Source organism: Tamandua tetradactyla, chromosome X, assembly GCF_023851605.1.
Source record: "Tamandua tetradactyla isolate mTamTet1 chromosome X, mTamTet1.pri, whole genome shotgun sequence".
Lineage (NCBI taxonomy): Eukaryota > Metazoa > Chordata > Mammalia > Pilosa > Myrmecophagidae > Tamandua > Tamandua tetradactyla.
The window spans coordinates 142,143,221-142,163,781 of NC_135353.1; the positions used below are offsets into that span (position 1 = coordinate 142,143,221).

Below are 20,561 nucleotides of genomic sequence, written 5' to 3' on the forward strand. Positions count from 1 at the left end.
ATATGGAAGTTACAGTTTGTCCAGGAAAGTGACTAAACAAACAGCAACATAAACAACACAAGCAAATAAAAACAAACCCTTAGAAAGAGGGAAGATTCTAATTTACAATATTGCCACATTGTATTTTCTGAAATGCTCAATTTTCAATGAAAAACTGAGACATGCAAAGAAACAGGAAAGTATGGCCCATACATGTAGAAAAAAGGAGTCAATAGACTGTCCCTGAGAGAACTCAGATATTGGACTTATTGGACAAAGATTTCGAATCATCTATTATAAATATGTTCAAAGAACTAAGGGAAACTACGTCTAAGGATTGAAAGAAAGTGTGATACTGATGTCTCACTAAATAGAGTATATCAAGAAGGAGATACAAATCATTTCAAGGACGAAATAGAAATTGTGGAATTGAAGTACAATAACTGGAATGAAAATTTCTCTAGAAATGCTCAACAGCAGATTTGAGCTGTCAGAAGAAAGAATCATTGAACTTGAAGATAGGCCAATTGAAATAATCCAGCCTGAGAAACAGAAAGAAAAAAAGAATGAAGAAAAATGAGTAGAGCCTCAGAGACCTGTGGGACACCTTCAGTCATTCCCACATTCACATAATGGGAGTCCCAGATGGAGATGAGAGGAAGAAAGGAGCAGAGTGAATATTGATAGAAATAATGCCCAAAAATCTCTAAAATTATATGGAAAACATGAACTTACGTTTTTAGGTATGTTCATGAAGCTCAACAAATCCCAAGTAAGACAAACTCAGCGAGATCCATACATAGACGTATGATAAACTATTGAAAGACAAAGATAATTTTGAAAGCAGCGAGAGAAAAATGACATATATATAAGGGCGCCTCAGTAAGATTGGCAGCTAACTTCTCATCAGAAACCATATAAGCCAGAAGAAAAGGTATTCGGTGCTGAGATAAAATGACTGTCAACCAAGAATTCTATACCCATCAAAACTATCTTTTAGAAATCAAGAAAAAATTAAGACATTACCAGATTTGAGAAACAGAATGAGAAGGAGATTGTTGCTAGAAGACCTGTCTTAAAAGAAATACTAAAGGGAGTCCATCAAGCTGAAATGAAAGCATGCTTGATAGTAACTAGAGTACACATAAAGAAAAAAGATCACTAGTAAAGCTAAATACATGCATAAATATAAAAGATGTATAAATATGGTTTTTGTTAACTGTTTTCTTCTGATTTAAATGACAACTACATTAGCAATAATTAGTTTAAAACTGCATAGATGGACTTAGAATGTATAAAGATGTAACTTGCATGACAGTAATAACACAGGGAAGGAGTGGTGCTATAGTGAATAAAGTTTCTATATATTATTGAAATTGAGTATTAATCATAGAAAGATTGTTTTAAGTTAAATAATAATTGTAATTTTTAAAGCTAAACAACCCACAAAAATATAATAAGAGAAACAATGAGTCAATTAAAATTATACACTAGAATATATTTATTTAACTTAGAAGAAAGCATCAATGTAGGTGTACAGGAACAAAACAGACATAAGATAAAGCAACAGGTAAAATGGGGGATGTATATCACACTTATCAGTAATTATATTAAATGTAAAGAGGTTACACATTCTGACTAGAAGACAGAAATTGAAATAGTGGATGGAAAAAATCAGGACCCAACTTTACCATCTATAAAAGACACATTTTTAATTTAAAAACACAAATAATTGAAGATGAAAGGATGGAAAAAGATATCTCATGCAGAGCACAACCTATAGAGAGCTGATGTGGCTGTACTAATATCAGATAAAATGGAGTTTTTTATGGTTTCGTTTTTATTAGAACCAAAGGAGGATATGTTAGAATGATAAATGTGTCAACCCATCAGGAAGGTACAACAGTTATAAACATATATACCTCCAACAACAGAACCCCAAAATGCATGTAGCAAAAAAGTAAGAAAATTGAGGAGTTATACGGAGAAGGTAGGGTTTAACAAATGAGTGTGGTTGCTGAATCATTATATAGATATTTCTTGTAGTCTCCAGTATCTTAGAGCAGCTTGAAATAAAAACCTAAAATGATGGAATTGTAACCCATACCAAACTCTGAAATCTGTTCCACAGCTAATCGTTGCAATGTGCTTTGAAATGTATTGCTCTTTTGTATATATGTTATTTTTCACAAAATAGAAAAGAAAACTAGAAAAAGAAGAGCAAATAAAACCCTGTACAAACTGAAATAAGTAATACAGATCTGAGTAAAAGTAAATGAAGTTGAAGCTAAGAAAACAATACAGAAAATCAACAAAAGCAGAACCTGGTTGTTTGGAAAGGTCAGCAAAAGAGAAAGCTTTATCTGGATTGACTAAGAAAAATAAGAGAAGACTCAAATTACTAATGTCAGAAATGAAAGCTCACTATCAACTTATAGAGGATGTTATGAATAACTAAGGAGATAGAAAACCTGAATAGACCTACAAGTCAAGAAATTGAATCAATAATTTCAAAACTTCGACTAAGGAAAGGCCTAGGACCATATGGTATCATTGATGAATTCTACCAAATATCTAAAGAAGAATTAATACCAATCCTTCACAAAGTGTCGCAAAAAATAGTAGAGGAGGGAACGCTTCCCAGCTCAAGATATGAGGCCAGTTTTGCCCTAATATAAAACCCAGACAAGGACTTTACAAGAAAAGACAACTGCAGACCAATATCCCTTATAAAGATAAACTCAAAAGTCCTCAAGGAAAACAGTGTGAAACTGAATCTACTATGACCAGGTGCAATTTGTCACAAGAATGCAAAGTTAAGTTTAACATCCAAAAATAAATCAACATAATAAGCTCTGTCAATAGAGTAAATGACAAAAACCATATGGTCTTCTCAATAGGGTCAGAAAAAGCATTTGACAAAACCCAAAACCCTTTCACAATAAAGAACACTCAACAAATTAGGACTAGAAGGGCATTTCCTCTACCTGAAAAGGACATTTATGAAAAAAACCACAGCTAAAATCATGTGGATTAACTGAATGCTTTCTCCTTATGATCAGGAAAAACGTAATGGTGCCCAGTCTCACCACTTCTACTCAGTGTTGTACCAGAAGTTCTAGCCAGGGAAATTAGGCAAAAAAGAGTAATAAAATGCTTTGCATATTGGAAAGGAAGAAGTAAAATTATCTGTATTTGCAGATGGCATTATCTTGTGCATACAAAATCCTAAGGAAAACACGAGAAGTCAATTAGAGCTAAGTTCAGCAAAATTGCAGGTATAAGTTTAAACACAGAAAAATAGTTTTTCTATAAACTGGCAATTACAATCTAAATTTTCAAATGATGAAAACTATTCCATTTATAATAGCTTCAGAAAGAATAAAATGCTTAGGAATAGAAGAAATATAAGACTTATACATTTAAAAATACAAATCTTTGCTGAAAGAAATTTTAAAATATCTATATACATGGAGGAACATCTTAGGTTCATGGATAAAAGGACTTAGTTTTTGGTTTTGTTTTGTTTTGTTTTTTACCAACTTTTAGTTTATTAAAGCTGCCTTTATTACTATTCTAGGATGTGGCCATTTTTCTTTCATTATGGGACTAGTCATGAGAGGAGGGTTTCTATCACCAAAAATAAATGGGGAAAAGTGAGACCCCCCCCTTTTGTTTGGAAATACTTAAAATATTAGAAATGACGATGAACATACAACCCTCATTGAGAAACCTCAGTTCATTCCTTGCAGCCTTCAAAAAAATGATCAGCATAAATGTAAAGAAAGGTTGACAGGGACCTTTGGATAAACGTAAGTCATTGTATATATCATATTTTTTGTAGGGCTTTTCTTTTTTATCATAAGCAATCATCCTACTCTAATTCCTCAAACAACGATGTATGGTTTCAGCTTAAATTAGATGAACGGTTGCATTTCCGTTAAAATTCTGTAAATAATTAAGAATTTATTGCAATTGTGTTATTAAAAATGGAATTTCTAAACAATTATTTTTATAGTCTGGTGGAATAATACATTTTTAAAAAAAAAAACCATCAAGATTGTTGGTGAGTACTTTGCAAAAACAGAATGCTGATGAAATTGAAGTTTTGCCAGTTTGGCAACTCTTCCAGTATACTTATTGTGACTCAATACATTTTTAACAGCCAGCTAGAGTTTACTAAATCCTAAACACCAAATGAAAAATAGATGTTTTCTTCATTAAAAGGGAATATTTTTTTATCTCAAAAGAAATTCAACTTTTGATACAAAAACAAAACAGGATAAAACGCCTTCAATCCATTCTTTTAATATTAACAGAACACAAATATTTTTTTTTACTTGTTTCTCCCATTTTTGTCTCCTTTAAACACATACATGTTAGAGAATAGGAAGAGCACACCAAACCTTTAGCTATGTTATAAAATGTGTACATCTTCAGGGTTTTTATTGTGGTTTTCCTTAAGTTATCCTTATTGCGATGAAGTTGGTACATTTCTACGTTACTCTTAACTAAGACAGTATTTTAAAAATAATGGCAAAATGTTCAACAATAAAAAAGAATGAAGTAAAAAGATAAAGAAAGAAAGAAGTACTGATATATGCTACAACATGGATGACCCTCAAAAGCCTTAGGCTTTGCAAAGGAGGCCAGTCACAAAAAAATACATGTTGTATGAGACCATCTATTTGAAGCATTCAAAATAGGGAAATCTACAGAGACAGAAAGGAGATTAGTAATTTCCTGGGCTGGGAACATAAGGCGAATGGTCAGTGGACAGTGACTGTTAATGGATATGGGCGTTTTTTTATTGAGTCAGGAAAATGTTCTAAAATTAGATTGCGGCGATGGTTGCATTTACTAAAAACCTCTAAATTGTACACATAAACTGTTAGAAAAAATATGGATCTGCCTATCATTACGAGTACAGATGTTTTTCTTTCTCTTCAAGTTTATGAACCCAGCTTTCAAAACTTTCAGTTTCCCTTTCTCTTTGCCTTGAAACTCCTCATCAGCCCATAGAAATGAAAAATAGCCATGGCCACGGACTTCAACTGCTGCCTAGACAGGGCCTCCATTACCCAATGGCTAGAGAGCTACTTTCTGTTTTGGCTAACATAGATAGGCCCTGTCTCAGACAAAGCGTTCAGAGATGCTACCCGTAGCTCAGAAAGACGGGGGATATTGTTACTCTGAACATTTCCTCAATGTTTGTATAGCTCCCTATTGATTACCGAGAGAACCTGTTCTTTATATGTCCACATACTAGCTTACTGTATCGCACGTCATGACCCCAGATTACCTAGTCAGATTAGAATTTCTCTCTTCTATCTGAGACAGACTCCTATATGAGTAGACATGTCAAACAGAATATTCTAAATTATGCTACAGTAACAAGCAACCTAAACATCTCAGAGGCTCAACACAAAGTTTATATTATACTTAGGTTACATGTCTGTCATAGATTGTCACTCACAGACTGTGGTTGATGGCAGGGAACATGGTGAAAAATGCCACTAGATAAAAACTTTCTGCCTTAGAGTGATCTGTCTCCAAAACCAGTCTCGTGGGCATCTCTGAGTTCAGTGGGGTGGCGATATCTAATTCTCTGGCATTACAAGGCACTGATTATTTGCGAACAGTCACACATCTACCACAGTAGGCTCTTGGGATTATAAAAATAGCCAAGAAAATGGCCAGTTTCTGGGGATCAGGCCTCTGGCATTCTCTCTAGAGTCATTTCCACCCAACCATTTCCACACCCTCTCAACCAGTCTTCCCTTAGATGCCTGTGGTAGCTGGGTGATCTGTTAATTACAACACCGTTTAAGCCTTTTAATAAAGTCAGCAAATTAAAGAGAGAGCCCGGATAAAGAGAATGCTTTCCAAAATGTCATAATGAAATTAAGGTAATGAAACACTTGGAGAGCTTTGCTCCCTTCTTTTTCTATAAAACTTATTCCAAAGAAGCTGAAAGAGAAATGGGGCCTGAAAGTAAAGAGGGGGGAAAATAAATTGTATGCCATTAGTTTAATTATAAAAATTCATTACATGAAGCCATGTAAGACAGAAATAATGAAACTCTAATGGGTTGGCCGGTAACACATTTACTAGCCTGCTCTCAGCTTGTAGTCATTGTTGAAAGGACAAAAAAGTAGCAACTCTGGTGTGTAGTCCTCAGAGCTATTGAAAAGATTAATCATTCCCAGAAAGCTAGAAAATGAGGGCCATTTTCTTAAATAGTATCCCCTATATAGAGTGTTACCTTCTGAAACAGAGTTGTTTGGTAATGTCAGAACTTTAATAGATGAACGTTGGCGTTAATAGTGAGAGGCTGTAGTTTTGAAACAGCTTCCTCTCAGGTATTTGAACATTTCTATTATAAAATCTATGAAGAGTTTTGATAGGTCATTTTAATTCCTCCAAGGGAGAAAGAAAGTGTGTTTCTTTTTCCCAATAAAGATTTATAGAACATAAATTCATTCCTAGGACTAAATTGTTTAGTGATTTTTTTTAATAAGCCAAATATGTATTTTTTTTCCTGCTGTCTTTGTTTGGAAACTTCTTACTACATCACACACGATAATTTTCCAATTATGCTATGATCATCAAGGGGATTATTTTATATTCTTCAAAGTTCAATTATGACAAACCCAATCATTTTCTTTAATTTCCTGTGTATGGAAACGTATCTTATTTAACTGTATTTGAACCCTGAGTTGGTAGTCAAGGAATCTATGTTTTCATGGTGCCTTTTTCACTGACTAACTGCGTCACCTTTGACAAATCACTTAAACTTTCTGAGCTTCACATTCTAATGTGGACAATCATGGCACTGGACAAAGAAAAGGGAATAACAAAATGTGAAGGCAGACGTGTAGGCAGGGGCCATATGTAATCCAAGGAGAGAGTTTTGAACTTCGTCCGGTGGGTAATAGGGAGCCATTGAGAGGTTTTACAGAAAAGCACTGTGATTTGATTTGCATTTTTAAAAGTTCACTTGAGCATGTGTTTGTGGCTGGATGGACAGGTTTTGAGAATGGAGGGAGTGAGCCAATAAAAAGGTTATCACAGAGTCCGAGCAAGGATGATGAAGGTCTAAATTAAGGCAATGGCAGTGGAGATAGAAGATTTGGATACAAGGGGAAATTATGCTAAAACCTCACCCTGGCTATACTTCCTGCCTCCTCCTCCAGTTGAGGATCAACTTGCATGGCAGAGGGAGAAGATTTGGCCAGGGACAGATATTTGGGGAACACCAACACTTAAGGGACAGGCAGGAAAAGAAAACCTGAACCATGAGAGAGAGTAGAGGAGACCCAAAGAGAGGGAGCCAAGAGACCGTAGAACCTCAGAAAGAAGACAGCCGTCAACAATACCAGTTGCTGCAAATAAATAAATGATAACCTGAAAGTTTCCACAGACGTTGGCCAGTGGTAATGAAATCAGTTAGCTATATTCCCACAAATGTTGTAGAACAAACAACTTCAAAGTCTCAGTGGCATAAAACAAGCATTTATTTCTTTTTCCCAAGTGTGCAGCTTGGCTGTGACGGTGCTGCTGGCTTCATGCCATGGGTTGATCAGTGTCGTTTTGCTCCATATATCAACTCAGGCTAGCCCAAGAGGTGTTTATTTCTTGGTGATGGCAGAAGTTCAAAAGGGCCAGCTCACCGCACAGGTGCATTTCAAGCCTCTGTTTGTGTCACTTCTGTTAACATCCCATTAGGCAAAGCAACTCACATGGCCAAGCCCAACATCCAATGCAGGGAAGTCAACACCGCCTTTTGTAAGTAGAACTTCAAAGTTTCATAGCAGAGGGCATGGATACAGGGTGCGATAAAGAATCAGGGCCAATAATTCAATCTGCCACAGTGACTTCTGTCAGTGTAAGTTTCAGTGGAATGTTAATAGCACAAGCCTGATTTTGATGAATTGTAGAGTGTCTGGATTGCAATCAAGTTGAAGCAGTGACTGAATATTTGCCTTCTTAGGAGCTTGACTTTGAAGGGAAAGAGTTTTGTTCTTGTTGTTGTTGTTTAGTTTGTAAAGACGGGAGAGGCACACATGTCTGAAGCCTGTGGAGAAGGGTCCTGCAGAGAGGCAAGAGGTTAAACACACACACAAAAAGAGGAAAAGAGGGAGTAAGTACACAGAGGAGGTTTCCAGAATAGATGGGTGCCCAGATGGAGGAATTGGCTTCCAATAGCAAAAAGGTCACCTCTTCCTCTGAGACTGGAGAGAAGAAGACAAGACATAAAATCACATCTTTGATGAATTTTATACTTGATATATTCAGTTTCCCCTGTGGAATTGTAAGCAGGGTCATTTGCTGTGAGGTTTCTTCCAGTTTGTATCAGTCACAGTCCAGTCTGGAAACTGAACGACATATTTTAAATGGAGGGGATTTGATATAGAAGATTGGATAGATGAATAATGGAAATGCCGAGAAGCCCAAGAGGGGATAATTAGATCACCTGAGTTTAGAAACATCAGGACGCTGTTACTACTCCCAAGAACTGGAGGGTCAACAGGAGGAGGTGATATCATCAAAGCCCAGAAGCCAGAGCCTTTGGGTGCTGACCCTGCCCTGTGGAAGCTGCCCACAGCAGGTCCTGGAACTATGGAGGGAAGGGCTGTCTAGCGGACAGTGAACTGGAGATGCAAAGAAGACACTGCCCAGATAAAAAAGGGGATAAACTTTATTTCCTGCTCTCCAATGTCCCACCAGTGCCTCTCAGTGGCCTAACCCTGATAGAAGCCAGCCAGTAGCAAGAGATCCTGGGAAATTCTGAACCCCTACAGGGGTTAGCCCATCTACAATACTGAGATGGGCAGAGATTGGGTGTAAGAGCTAAGAAACTCTTTGCTGTTAGCTCACAGAGCTAAGTTATTTTGTATTTCTTAGTCTACGGATGCTAACACATTATCCTAGGCAAAGCGAGATAAACCCAATATATATAATTGTTGCCCCAAATATTTTATAATCCTGTTTGATAATTTTCCAGGCAGTTTGATTTGGAGTTTGATATCTCACGACAAGCCTAAGGCATAGGCAGAGTAAATGACCCCATCCTATTTTACAGATGACAAAACTGGGACTCATTGAAGTTAGTAGCTTCTTTAAGATCAAACCATAAGACAATGGTCAAGGGAGGCTTCCTGGGCTAAAGCCTCCCCACTACTCTGCACCCCTTTTCATGAAGTTCCTTTGAGTCATGGTCATTAAAAATGTAGTTCACGACTTCCGGAGAAGATGGCGGCTTAGTAAGACACGTGGGTCTTAGTTCCTCCTCCAGAAAAGCAACTAAAGAAACAGAAACAATACGAAACAGCTCCCGGAGTCACGACAGAGACCAAAAAGACAGCGTACCCCATTCTGGAACAGCTGAACGGGCAGGGAGAATCTGCTGCGGTGAGATACCCGAGGGGCGCGCATTTTCCCGGCCGGGGCGGCTGGCGAATGGGGTCCCCTCCATGCACGTGGCTCCCCGGTCTGACTGGAAACGTTGGATAGCGGGGCCCTCCCGTCACGCTTGGCGTTTCAGGCCAGCTGGGCAATTAGGACCGGCACTCTCCCAAGCCGCGGCGGCCAGCAACCCCCGCCTCCACGCGCGGTTTCCCGGGCGACTGCCGTGCAGACAGACGAGCGCCACGAGCGCCACCTACTGGGCAGGAAAAGAAAAACAGAGCCCAGAGATTTCACAGAAAAAGCTTTCAACCAGCTGGGTCCCACACCCAGGGAAATCTGATCAAATGCCCAGACACCAGCAGAAAATAATGGATCACGCTCGGAAAATTGAAGATATGGCCCAGTCAAAGGAACAAACCAATAGTTCAAATGAGATACAGGAGCTGAGACAACTAATGCTGAATATACGAACAGAAATGGAAAAACTCTTCAAAAACCAAATCAATAAATTGAGGGAGGACATGAAGAAGACATGGGCTGAACAAAAAGAAGAAATAGAAAATCTGAAAAAACAAATCACAGAACTTATGGGAGTGAAGGACAAAGAAGAAAAAATGGAAAAAACAATGGATACCTACAATGGTAGATCTAAAGAGACAGAAGCTACAATTAGTGAACTGGAGGATGGAACATCTGAATTCCAAAAAGAAACAGAAACTATAGGGAAAAGAATGGAAAAACTTGAGCAGGGGATCAGGGAACTGAATGACAATATGAAGCGCACAAATATACGTGTTGTGGGTGTCCCAGAAAGAGAAGAGAAGGGAAAAGGAGGAGAAAAACTAATGGAAGAAATTATCACTGAAAATTTCCCAACTCTTATGAAAGACCTAAATTTGCAGATCCAAGAAGTGCAGCGCACCCCAAAGAGAATAGACCCAAATAGGCGATCTCCAAGACACTTACTAGTTAGAATGTCAGAGGTCAAAGAGAAAGAGAGAATCTTGAAAGCAGCAAGAGAAAAACAATCTGTCACATACAAGGGAAACCCAATAAGACTATGTGTAGATTTCTCAGCAGAAACCATGGAAGCTAGAAGACAGTGGGATGATATATTTAAATTACTAGAAGAGAAAAACTGCCAACCAAGACTCCTATATCCAGCAAAATTGTCCTTCAAAAATGAAGGAGAAATTAAAATATTTATAGACAAAAAGTCACTGAGAGAATTTGTGACCAAGAGACCAGCTCTGCAAGAAATACTAAAGGGAGCACTAGAGTCAGATACGAAAAGACAGAAGAGAGAGGTATGGAGTAAAGTGTAGAAAGAAGGAAAATCAGATATGATATATATAATACAAAAGCCAAAATGGTAGAGGAAAATATTATCCAAACAGTAATAATACTAAAAGTTAATGGACTGAATTTCCCAATCAAAAGATATAGAATGGCAGAATGGATTACGACCCAGCAATACCACTGCTTGGTATCTACTCAAGGGACTTAAGGGCAAAGACACAGACGGACATTTGCACACCAGTGTTTATAGCAGCATTATCTACAATTGCAAAGAGATTGAAACAGCCAAAATGTTCATCAACAGACGAGTGGCTAAACAAACTGTGGTATATACATACGATGGAATATTATGCAGCTTTAAGACAGACTAAACTTATGAAGCATGTAATAACATGGATGGACCTAGAGAACATTATGCTGAGTGAGTCTAGCCAAAAACTAAAGGAGAAATACTGTATGGTCCCACTGATGTGAACTGACATTCGAGAATCAGCTTGGAATATATCATTGGTAACAGAGACCAGCAGGAGTTAGAAACAGGGTAAGATAATGGGTAATTGGAGCTGAAGGGATACAGACTGTGCAACAGGACTAGATACAAAACTCAAAAATGGACAGCACAATAATACCTAAGTGTAATGTAACTAGGTTGGAACACTGAATGAAGCTGCACCTGAAATACGGTTTTTTGTTTGTTTGTTTGTGTGTTTGTATCTTTTGTTTTTGTTTTTTTTCTTTTTCCTTTATATATATATATATAATTAGTATTATTATTTTAATTCTCTTCTCTATATTAACATTCTATATCTTTTTCTGCTGTTTTGCTAGTTCTTTTCCTAAATCGATGCAAATGTACTAAGAAATGATGATCATACATCTATGTGATGATACTAAGAATTACTGAGTGCATGTGTAGAATGGAATGATTTCTAAATGTTGTGTTAATTTCTTTTCTTTTTTTTGATTAATAAAAAAATTTTAAAAAAATAAAACTACACTGAAAAAAAAAATGTAGTTCACCAAAAATAATTTCACTTATAGGTGAATATCCAAAAACACATTTTATAAGAAACCTTCAATGGTATTCAACTTTAAATTTTTAGTCATAGGTCTAGCACTCACTTGTATCTTCTAAAAATCAAAGGGAACCTTTTAGAGCTGCTGCATTTGTAGACCACTGCTGTGAGACAGTGACCCCTTGCTTGCATTCATTGGGGGCTCTTTCTGTGATGGATATAGTGTGATTCATTAAACAATAGTAACGATAGTAGTAATAATAATGACGATGACAATAATGATTATAGCTGGTATTTATTCAGTACTTTGGGTGTGCCAGACACTGTTCTAAGTGTTCTCCCTGGATTTTCTAAATTAATCCTTGCAATACCCTTCCAAGGCAGATGCTATTATGCCTATCTAACGAAGGAGGAAACTGAGGCACAGAAAGCCTAATTAACTTTCCCATTTGCCACTTATGTAATAAGTGATCAAGCCAAGGTTTGAACCTAACTCTAGTCTCCTTCTTGTGCCCAGACTTCCACCTGCCCCTTCTCTTCCTCCCCTCTCTTCTCCCATGTAGGGCCAATATCTCTAAAAAAAAAATAAATTTCTTCCAAATAAAAAAAAAAAAGACAGAGACAAACATTGAAACGGAAAAAAAAAATTGACATTTAAGCATCTCAAATTTACTTCGGGATCATCTTGTAGCCCCAAATCGTTTTTTTTTTCTTCCTAAAACACTGTGTACAAATACCAAGTGCATGCTTGCAGCATCGTATTACGTTTCAACGTGAAATATTTCTTTCATGGGTGGAGCCACAATCTTTGGGGGGTTTGACATTTTATGTTCTTCATAGAAAACGCACACATACACACACACAGAATCATCCTTTTTGATATAGGCTAGTGCTCGTGGTATTTTAAATGTCTTTGCACACCGTGATCAGCACACAAACTATTCCCCGTAGCGGCCGCGGTTGTAAATGGAATTCAGAAAGAAAAGGGGCGTGTGTGAATTCTGTTGTTTTTTTACGAATTTACAATCCGTTTTGTGGTCTGGAGTTCTCCCGGTAGTCACTTTCACAGCGGTGGGCCAAGCTGCTCAGGGTTTCTAGTGTGAATGATGCTTGTGTCGAGTGCTACCTTAGAGGGAAGGGCAACCTGGAGACCGGGCTGTGATGGTGAATGTCTTTAGAAAGGAGAAAGGAAAGCTGCCACTGAGCACCTTTGAGTTCAGATAAGACCCTTGGCCCCCTCAGTGTTAGCCCAAAAATCAGTGGAAAGTTTTGCTTTACAGCCCTGCATCCTTGCAAAACCTGGGCAATATTCAGTGAGGGTTAGCACTCAGTGAAAATTTCCTTAGGTATACAAATCTCACTTTCCGTGTGAATACAGATTCGGAGAAAATTATATGCATGAGCATTTTTGCCTTTCAAGCATTAAAGTCTATCAAAGAGCCCAGGTTTGAAGTCAAGCCTTGCTACTGTTTCACTATGATGTCTCTAATTTAACTCTAGCTTGCTACTTTCTTCAGAGATTTTGGGAAATTCTGGCAGACTTTTCAACTTATGCTTTTAGTTATATGTATTTTTTATGGTCTGTAGATGAGAACTAAAAAGGGTGTCCCCTTATTGTTAGACTTCTCAAACGGCAATCCATAAGTGAGGGTTGGCTTCCGAGATTATTTTCCTTGCTCAGGCAAAATAAATGATTTTACATTCATTAAAATTTTTATTTATGGTTTGTACTCCTTTAACAACTGCATCATTCTTAAAGAGAAATTGCCTTGGAAGAAGGTAGCCTAGGTATTAGTCTTATTTTGGGGGATTCTTATACTACCAATTAGAGATTTAATTGAGAGGGTTAATAAACTATTCTTTTAAAATGCAAATATTACTCTCTAGACAGGAAAAGATCCATTGGTCATTCACATCTCAGTATACATTACTGTTCTCACTGCAGATTTGGCCTGAGTGGGGAGGGGAAGAGAAGGCAAGGTAATTTTGTACCTCAGGAAATTTCTAGAAAGGGCAAACCAGGTGGGTGGAGCTGAAAAGTGGAGACTGGGGGCTGGAGGGCTTGATAAAAAGAGTACAGAAAGAAAGGCAGGCATTCCACAAGAATAAATTTTTAGTGCTTTGTAGTAGCAGCAGTTAGGCTGGATGCCTTAAGACAGTCTACTTTCTTAGCCAAAGCTGGTGGTATTAGGCTTTAGCCACTTGGTACTAGCTGGTAACCGGGGTTGTTTGTGATATGCGGTAAGTGTTATTGTTTAGTGTAATTCTGAAATAGGATGTTCTAGTTAACTGAGAAATGCCGGATTATATACAGATTTATATGTTTTCAAGGAATAGGAATCCAACCAAACACACGGAAACAGTGCTGAAAGTATTCGTGTTTGATTTTTCTTTTCTAAATATCATATTAGCATGAAAAAATTAAATAAAAAATGATTCCTTTTAGAAACAATCAATGACTTTCATTTTCTTCTGTTCTCCTTCTAGTATATGACTGTACTCTTAGAGAGATAAAAACACAGCATAAATGAAAATTGGGTCCTGTTTTTCATCCAAGATTTCTGTGTACATTTACTACATATTAGACCAGTGGCTTGCTGTATTGTTATTTTAACATGCCCTCGTTAAACACTGAAATTCTTTCTTACTTTTTTTTTTTACAGTTTTAGTTAATGAATGTACATTTCTCTTCTTTTAAATATTTTATTAGGAGTGAGATTACTGAGTCAAGCAGAATAAGCATTTTGTAGAGCACTTGATAGTTCTTGCCAAATTGTCCTGATATGGTAGCACTGTTCCCAGCAGAGATACATGAATGTGTTAGCCTTACCACAGTCTGTTTTAGCTTTGAGTTTTATTTTTGGTTAGTTTAACTGATGTCAATCTTCCTGATTTAATGCGCTATGCCTTTATTACTTGATGATTAACTTTGTTCTTTTTTTTAAAAATAACACTTTTTTGTTTTATCTCTCTTGTTTGAATCATCTGCCCCTATTTCTCTGCCCATTTATCAATGGCTTATCTCACCGTGTTGAATTGGATGCAATTATCTTGGCAATTTAATATTATATTAATGCCTTAGAAAGCTCCTCTATGTTCTTGCAGATGTGTTTAACAGAAATTTCAAGCCCGTATGCCTCCAGATAAACCTACTTCTTCCTTTGAAATGTGATCAAATGGGTAGGTTGATAATACTCAGCTGCCAAAGACCAAGAAGAGTACATAAATTAGCATGAAACTTGCGTTTGAATTCTTATTCTAATTTTAAAGTCCTATGTTAAAAAAAAGTCATGAATAAACTGATCCTTAGGGAAAAGTTCTTAACTAAAATAACAGCACAGCTTTTTAATTGTTCAGTATTTTCTATATGCAATTTTAGTCAGATCCAGTAGATGGCACTAATTACATAAACAATTCAACACGTTAACGAAGAGGAAAAGAAATACATGAGATAAATATTTGTGTTCACATTTTGGAGTACGTTACATTCTCAACAATTATATGGAAGCTTATTTTTTGATAGTTTTCTTTCTCCCATGATAAAAAAAAACAATTAAGCCCAGTTTATGTCCAATTAATTGCTGCTGAATTGAAATGCCTTATCCAGACTGCTGCTTACGATTCTGCATTTGAAGTTTTGGAATGAAAAGGGGGTTAGTTTCTACTGCCGAGATTGACTAAATCATCCGTTAAGTTAAAAGTAACTGGGTAGACATCTTCTAACCTGAGGACTCAGAAGGTATTTGTGAATCATTTTGAGAAACTCGAAGTCGAGATTTCAGGGGGAAAAAATGACGTTGACTCTCCTTTCTATACACATCTACAGCAGTTGGCCAAAGACCTCCGCCAGTGGCAGATAAATGTAGATGTGGCCAATGACTTGGCACTGAAACTTCTCCGGGATTATTCTACAGATGATACCAGAAAAGTGAACATGATAACGGAGAACCTCAATGCCTCCTGGGGAAGCATTCACAAAAGGTATGAACTATATTATCTTTAAGCTATCGTCTGCTCAAATGATGAAATGGTGATGCTGAATGGACAATGCAGATTTGTTTTCCCAATCTTGCTAGTCCAGGTCTTAGGAGGATCTGAGATGACAAATGCTAACTAAACTCAGTCCTCTTATTTTAAAAATGAAGAACCTGAGATCTGGTGAGATGAAGTGGTTTGCACACGATCACAAAGCTAGTGGCATAACCAGGAGATTGGGGGGATGAAATGAATAATTTGTAGTAGAAGAGCCATTTATCGGTCTGCTTTGAGAACTCTATCCAGAGAAATATCTTTCTATTCCATCATGGTACGTGCTCCCTTGTCCTTAATCTGACAAGGAAGTCAGTGTGGGCTCCATGGTAGAGTTATAGCTGTCCATGGTACCATCACTGTATCTCACTCCCCACACCCAGTGGGAAAATCAGTATCGGGTAATATGACTAAAAACTTCATTTGCCATCTTATATTTGTGGCAATTAACAGCTCTTAGAGAAACTATCTCCTCAAACTAGGTCCAGTCTCCCTATTATCCACTCTTTTAAACCCTTTGTGCTTTTCTTTCATTAGCCCTTATTCCAATTATAAGTAAGGGCATTAATCATGTAACTAATCACTTAATGTTCGTCTTCCACATTAGTCTAACCTCCATGAGGGCAGAGACTTTGCCATATCCTGAGCCAGTGCTTTGGATATCTATTAGGAAGCTGGGAAATATCTGTTGAATGATTCCCTTTGCATAATGTAGAAATGCCTTGTGCATGCTGTGGTAAGTTAAGGGTTGTTGGGTACTCATTTTGAGATGCATCAGAAAATAAGGGCAAAAACAGTACATGTAGAGTGATGAAGAAGACCACAATGAAAGGTAAGTGTGCTCCAGAAGATGATATGAATTATTAAAGAAATCTGTCATATAGCCTTTATTAAGAGAAAAGGCTGCCATCAAGGAAAAGCAGGGGCAGGGGAAGGGTGGATTTTGAACTATGAGCAGGAACTCTTAGGAGTAATGAGCCATTGATGCATGGAAATTGAGAGACCAAGTAAATCTTGAACCTGAGTTGAGATTGAAGAATGAAAACTCCTGTGAAGCTTGGTTTGAGCTGGGAAACATGGGGAACAGAGAAGATCTAGTCCTAAATTCCAGGCAGCAGCTGTTCAGATGGCCCTGGAGAGGAGGTTCAACCTGAATTTCGAGAGTTCTATCTGGGACCTTATCGGAAGGGCCCTGGTGGAGAGAGGGAGAGCTTGAACAGGGGACTGATACTTGGAAAACATTTTAAAAATTACTGTCTCTTCTCAGTAGACAGGTTTGGACTTTCTGCAGTGAGTCTAGATCTGTTATCTGTTTGTTCAGTTAAACACGGGCAGGTTAGGCTTGAGAAGGCTTGTTCATATGGGATCAATTGGTGTCAATGTCAGTAGTTAGATCTCCATGGGAAACGCATACTTCTCTAAGAGAAGCCTCTTTGGGAAAGCAAATTAAGATCAGAAATCAATTTGTTGCATTCAAGGGATTTCAGCTAAGAAGAGTTGAAGAGGAAAGCTTGTCCATGGTATGTAACTATGGCTTTAGTAGGCTGTTCTGGAAAATCCCTGTCTCCACATGTTCCTTAATGCCCCCAAACAGCCCTCTCATGTTTTATTACTTCCTTAAAATCTTTGGATTCTTCAGGGGAATGGCTTCCAGTTTATATTTCTTTATTTTCTCATTTAAAACCTATTAACTAAAGGAAATGTTACTTACTCTCAAGTGGATAGAGTAGAGTATGATTTTAGAAGCCAACTTACTTTTCACTAGTCCATACAGAATCTACCATTCACCAAGCTCATTCTGACTCATGCCTCCAAAGTTCTCTCCTGCTCTTATCTCACTTTACATATTCACTTTACTCACTTGTAAAAACTCATCCACTTGTGTAGTTTCATTTTGCTAATTACTACTTAATCTATATTTCCAGCTAAGGATGCTCTTTTGAGCTTCAGCCCTGAGTAACCTACTGCTTCGTGTCCATCTTAATGTCCCACAGGAACTTCAAACTGAATGGGTTCAAAACTGAACTCATCTTTGCCCTCCTCCAGCCTTTCTCCAAATGCAACTTACTTCTCTTCCTGTCATCCCTGTGCTAGTGACCATTGCCACTACCCATACATCTGTCCAACCTGGAAGCGTGGGTATTTTGCTTGACCCTTTCCTCTACAATCCACACCCCTATACTAAGCTATCACAAAGCAATTTACTTCCTAAAGAGCTTTTAAATCCAGTCATTTACCTCTGTCCCTACTCCCCAACTATTGTCTCTTGCCTGAATGACCACATCACTTACCTAACTGGTTTACTTCCCTCTAGTCTTCTTAGTTCCTACCCATTCTCTACGTGGAAACCACCATGGGCTTTTTAAAAATGCAGTATATTGATGTAGCTTACCCTCGTCCCATTTTTGAAGCCTTTATTGGCTTATCTGTTGCTATTTGGACGTTGACTCAGTGGCCCAGCAAGGTCAGCCCTGATGTCTCCATGTTCTCCTTGGCTTTTCTCTTAGTACATGTAGGTTCAGGTAGGGAGAAGGGGAAAGGGCAGTGCTTTTATCAGTGAAGTGGAGGCCTTCCCAGGAACTTCAGGGCCTGCTCTGTGCCACATAACTATCTGTAGTACCTAGGAATTGAGTTTGGGCTAGTAATAGAGAATGTCTGCCACAAAGGGCATGCGAAAGAGTAAACTGCTAAATTGCCCTGCCATACCTGGACAGCATTCCATTCCCTGGAGAGGTAATCAGCCAAATCATTGAAAAGTGGAATAGAATTTAGATAACAGTGGGCCACTTGGCTTCTGGGTTGCTCTGGTTAGGGTGAGAGGTCAGGAGAAGAGCTGGATTCTCCGTTGGCTAGGGATATTATTTACATTTGAATGTAAACAATGCTTTGGCTTTGGCTTCTCTTATTTCACATTCATATAGTTCTTGTGCTAGGTAGATAAAGAACAAGAAAACTCTTTAGGTGATCTCTCCTGTTTTGACACTTTGTCCAATATGTTACCCAGCTAAACTCAGAAGTGAAGCAACATCATCGTCATATTCTACACTTGTACCATCTGGTAAGGTAACCGTAGCCACATGTGACTATTTACTGTTAGATTAATTATAATTGAGTAAAGTTGAAAATTCAGTGCCTTAGTTCCACCAGTCACCTTTCACTTGCTCAAGGATCACATGTAACTAATGACCACACCCTATGGGCAGCACAAGGGAGAACATTTCCATCATAACAGAAGGCTCTATTGACAGTGCTGTCCTAGATCAGCTTTGCCTATATTCCACTAAGCAATTCAGGGTCCGTTTATAACAATTGTGTACTATATCACTCCAAAAAGAACTATTGCCAAGTTTCATAAATAAAAAGCATTTCATTTTAGACCATTTCTTTGTTTCTACCTTATTTCTTCTATCCCTCCATTTTCTGGCGATTGAAGTCTCAAAAACAGCAGCTATGGCAGGATACACACACTTTTACTTTTATTGTTAATCCTATAAACTCAATTTTAAAAGGAAAGATGAATAATATTGATAGTGGGTTATGGAGAAAAAGATCTCGTATCTTTGGGGGAAAAAATCTGTAGCTAAGACTTTCTAGATAGGAGGCACTCTGTTGCAGATATTCCTTACACCATTTCTTACCGTTCAAGTTCGACATCACTTACTACTGAACACTAATTTACTGCCTACAATGAAACTTTGAATAATACAGATAAATCTATTGAAAGTTTTTGTACAGTTCGAAGCCTATTTAAAGCAATAAAATCTTCAGTTAAGTTTTAAGTTGTTAAATGTTAAATAAGATGTAAAAAATGTAACTTGGAAAAACTTAATTTTGATATATACTGGGGCAGGCTGACATTTTAAGCCATCGTCAGAAACAAAAGTAGACTAATTTTGTATTTTAGAGTATAGCTTAAGTTTACTAATAGGTCAGAGGAGTCTTCAGATTTTATACTAGCTTTTGACAGGACCTTTCTTATTAACCATTTGTATATAGCTAGATATAAACAAACGTATGCTTAAAAGTAACTAATCTATCATTCATAGAAAGAAGGAAAGGTTGCTTCCCTAGTATATTCTGCAGTTTAAAAACTCATATCAATGTGGATCATCATTGTGATCTAGATAGGAAAATAAATTTTTTTTCTTGATCATATTCCTTAATCGTCCATGTTAACATATCAAGCCAGAAATGTTGTATATATGCAACTTTCATTTCTTTCACTCCAATTTCTGTGAATAGATATGAATTTGTGAATAAGATCATATTAGATGTGATATTGCAAATTATTGTGAGAAGCCGCTAAGGATTAGATTTCAAGGACTGCCATCTGCCTTATGACTTTATGATGGCTCTGTCATGAGATTTCATTTCCTTTTTTCTATTCCAGGATCACCCTTTAACAAGAAAGGAGAATTAACTCTGCACTGTCTGTAGCCGGCGTGGGGTGGGGGGGTGGTCCTAGTACCAGAGGGCTTGATATGGCTAGAAGTTCCTCACCTAAGCCCCCAGATACCTGAAAAATCCCTCTAGATTCTAGAAAGGATTTAGCATGTATTCATGTGTATACCCACCTATGTACATACCTGTATGAAAGTATGTGTGTATGCATAAATGTTTGTATGCGTTTGCCACTCATCTGGCCTTGGGCAAGTCATTTAACCGTACTGAGCCTCAATTCCCTTGTCTGTAACTTGGGGATAACATTGTAATTGCCCTATTTTTATCTCTTCATTTAAACCTTGGTCCTGTTGAACATCTCTGTTAGTTGAAACTTTCCCTTTATTGGTTTCCAAAACAATATTCCCTTTTCATTCTATTTCTGTA

At 37.6% G+C, this 20,561-nt stretch overlaps 1 protein-coding gene across 9 annotated transcripts in view; it reads left to right on the forward strand.

Moving 5' to 3' along the window:
• Positions 1-20,561, forward strand: part of DMD (dystrophin) — a 2,428,671-nt gene that overhangs the window by 1,885,312 nt on the left and 522,798 nt on the right. For all 9 annotated transcript variants that reach the window (XM_077145121.1, XM_077145123.1, XM_077145120.1 and 6 more), the window contains one exon: positions 15,532-15,686. In XM_077145121.1, the coding sequence (XP_077001236.1) occupies positions 15,532-15,686 (155 nt within the window). The remainder of the gene's footprint in view (positions 1-15,531; positions 15,687-20,561) is intronic.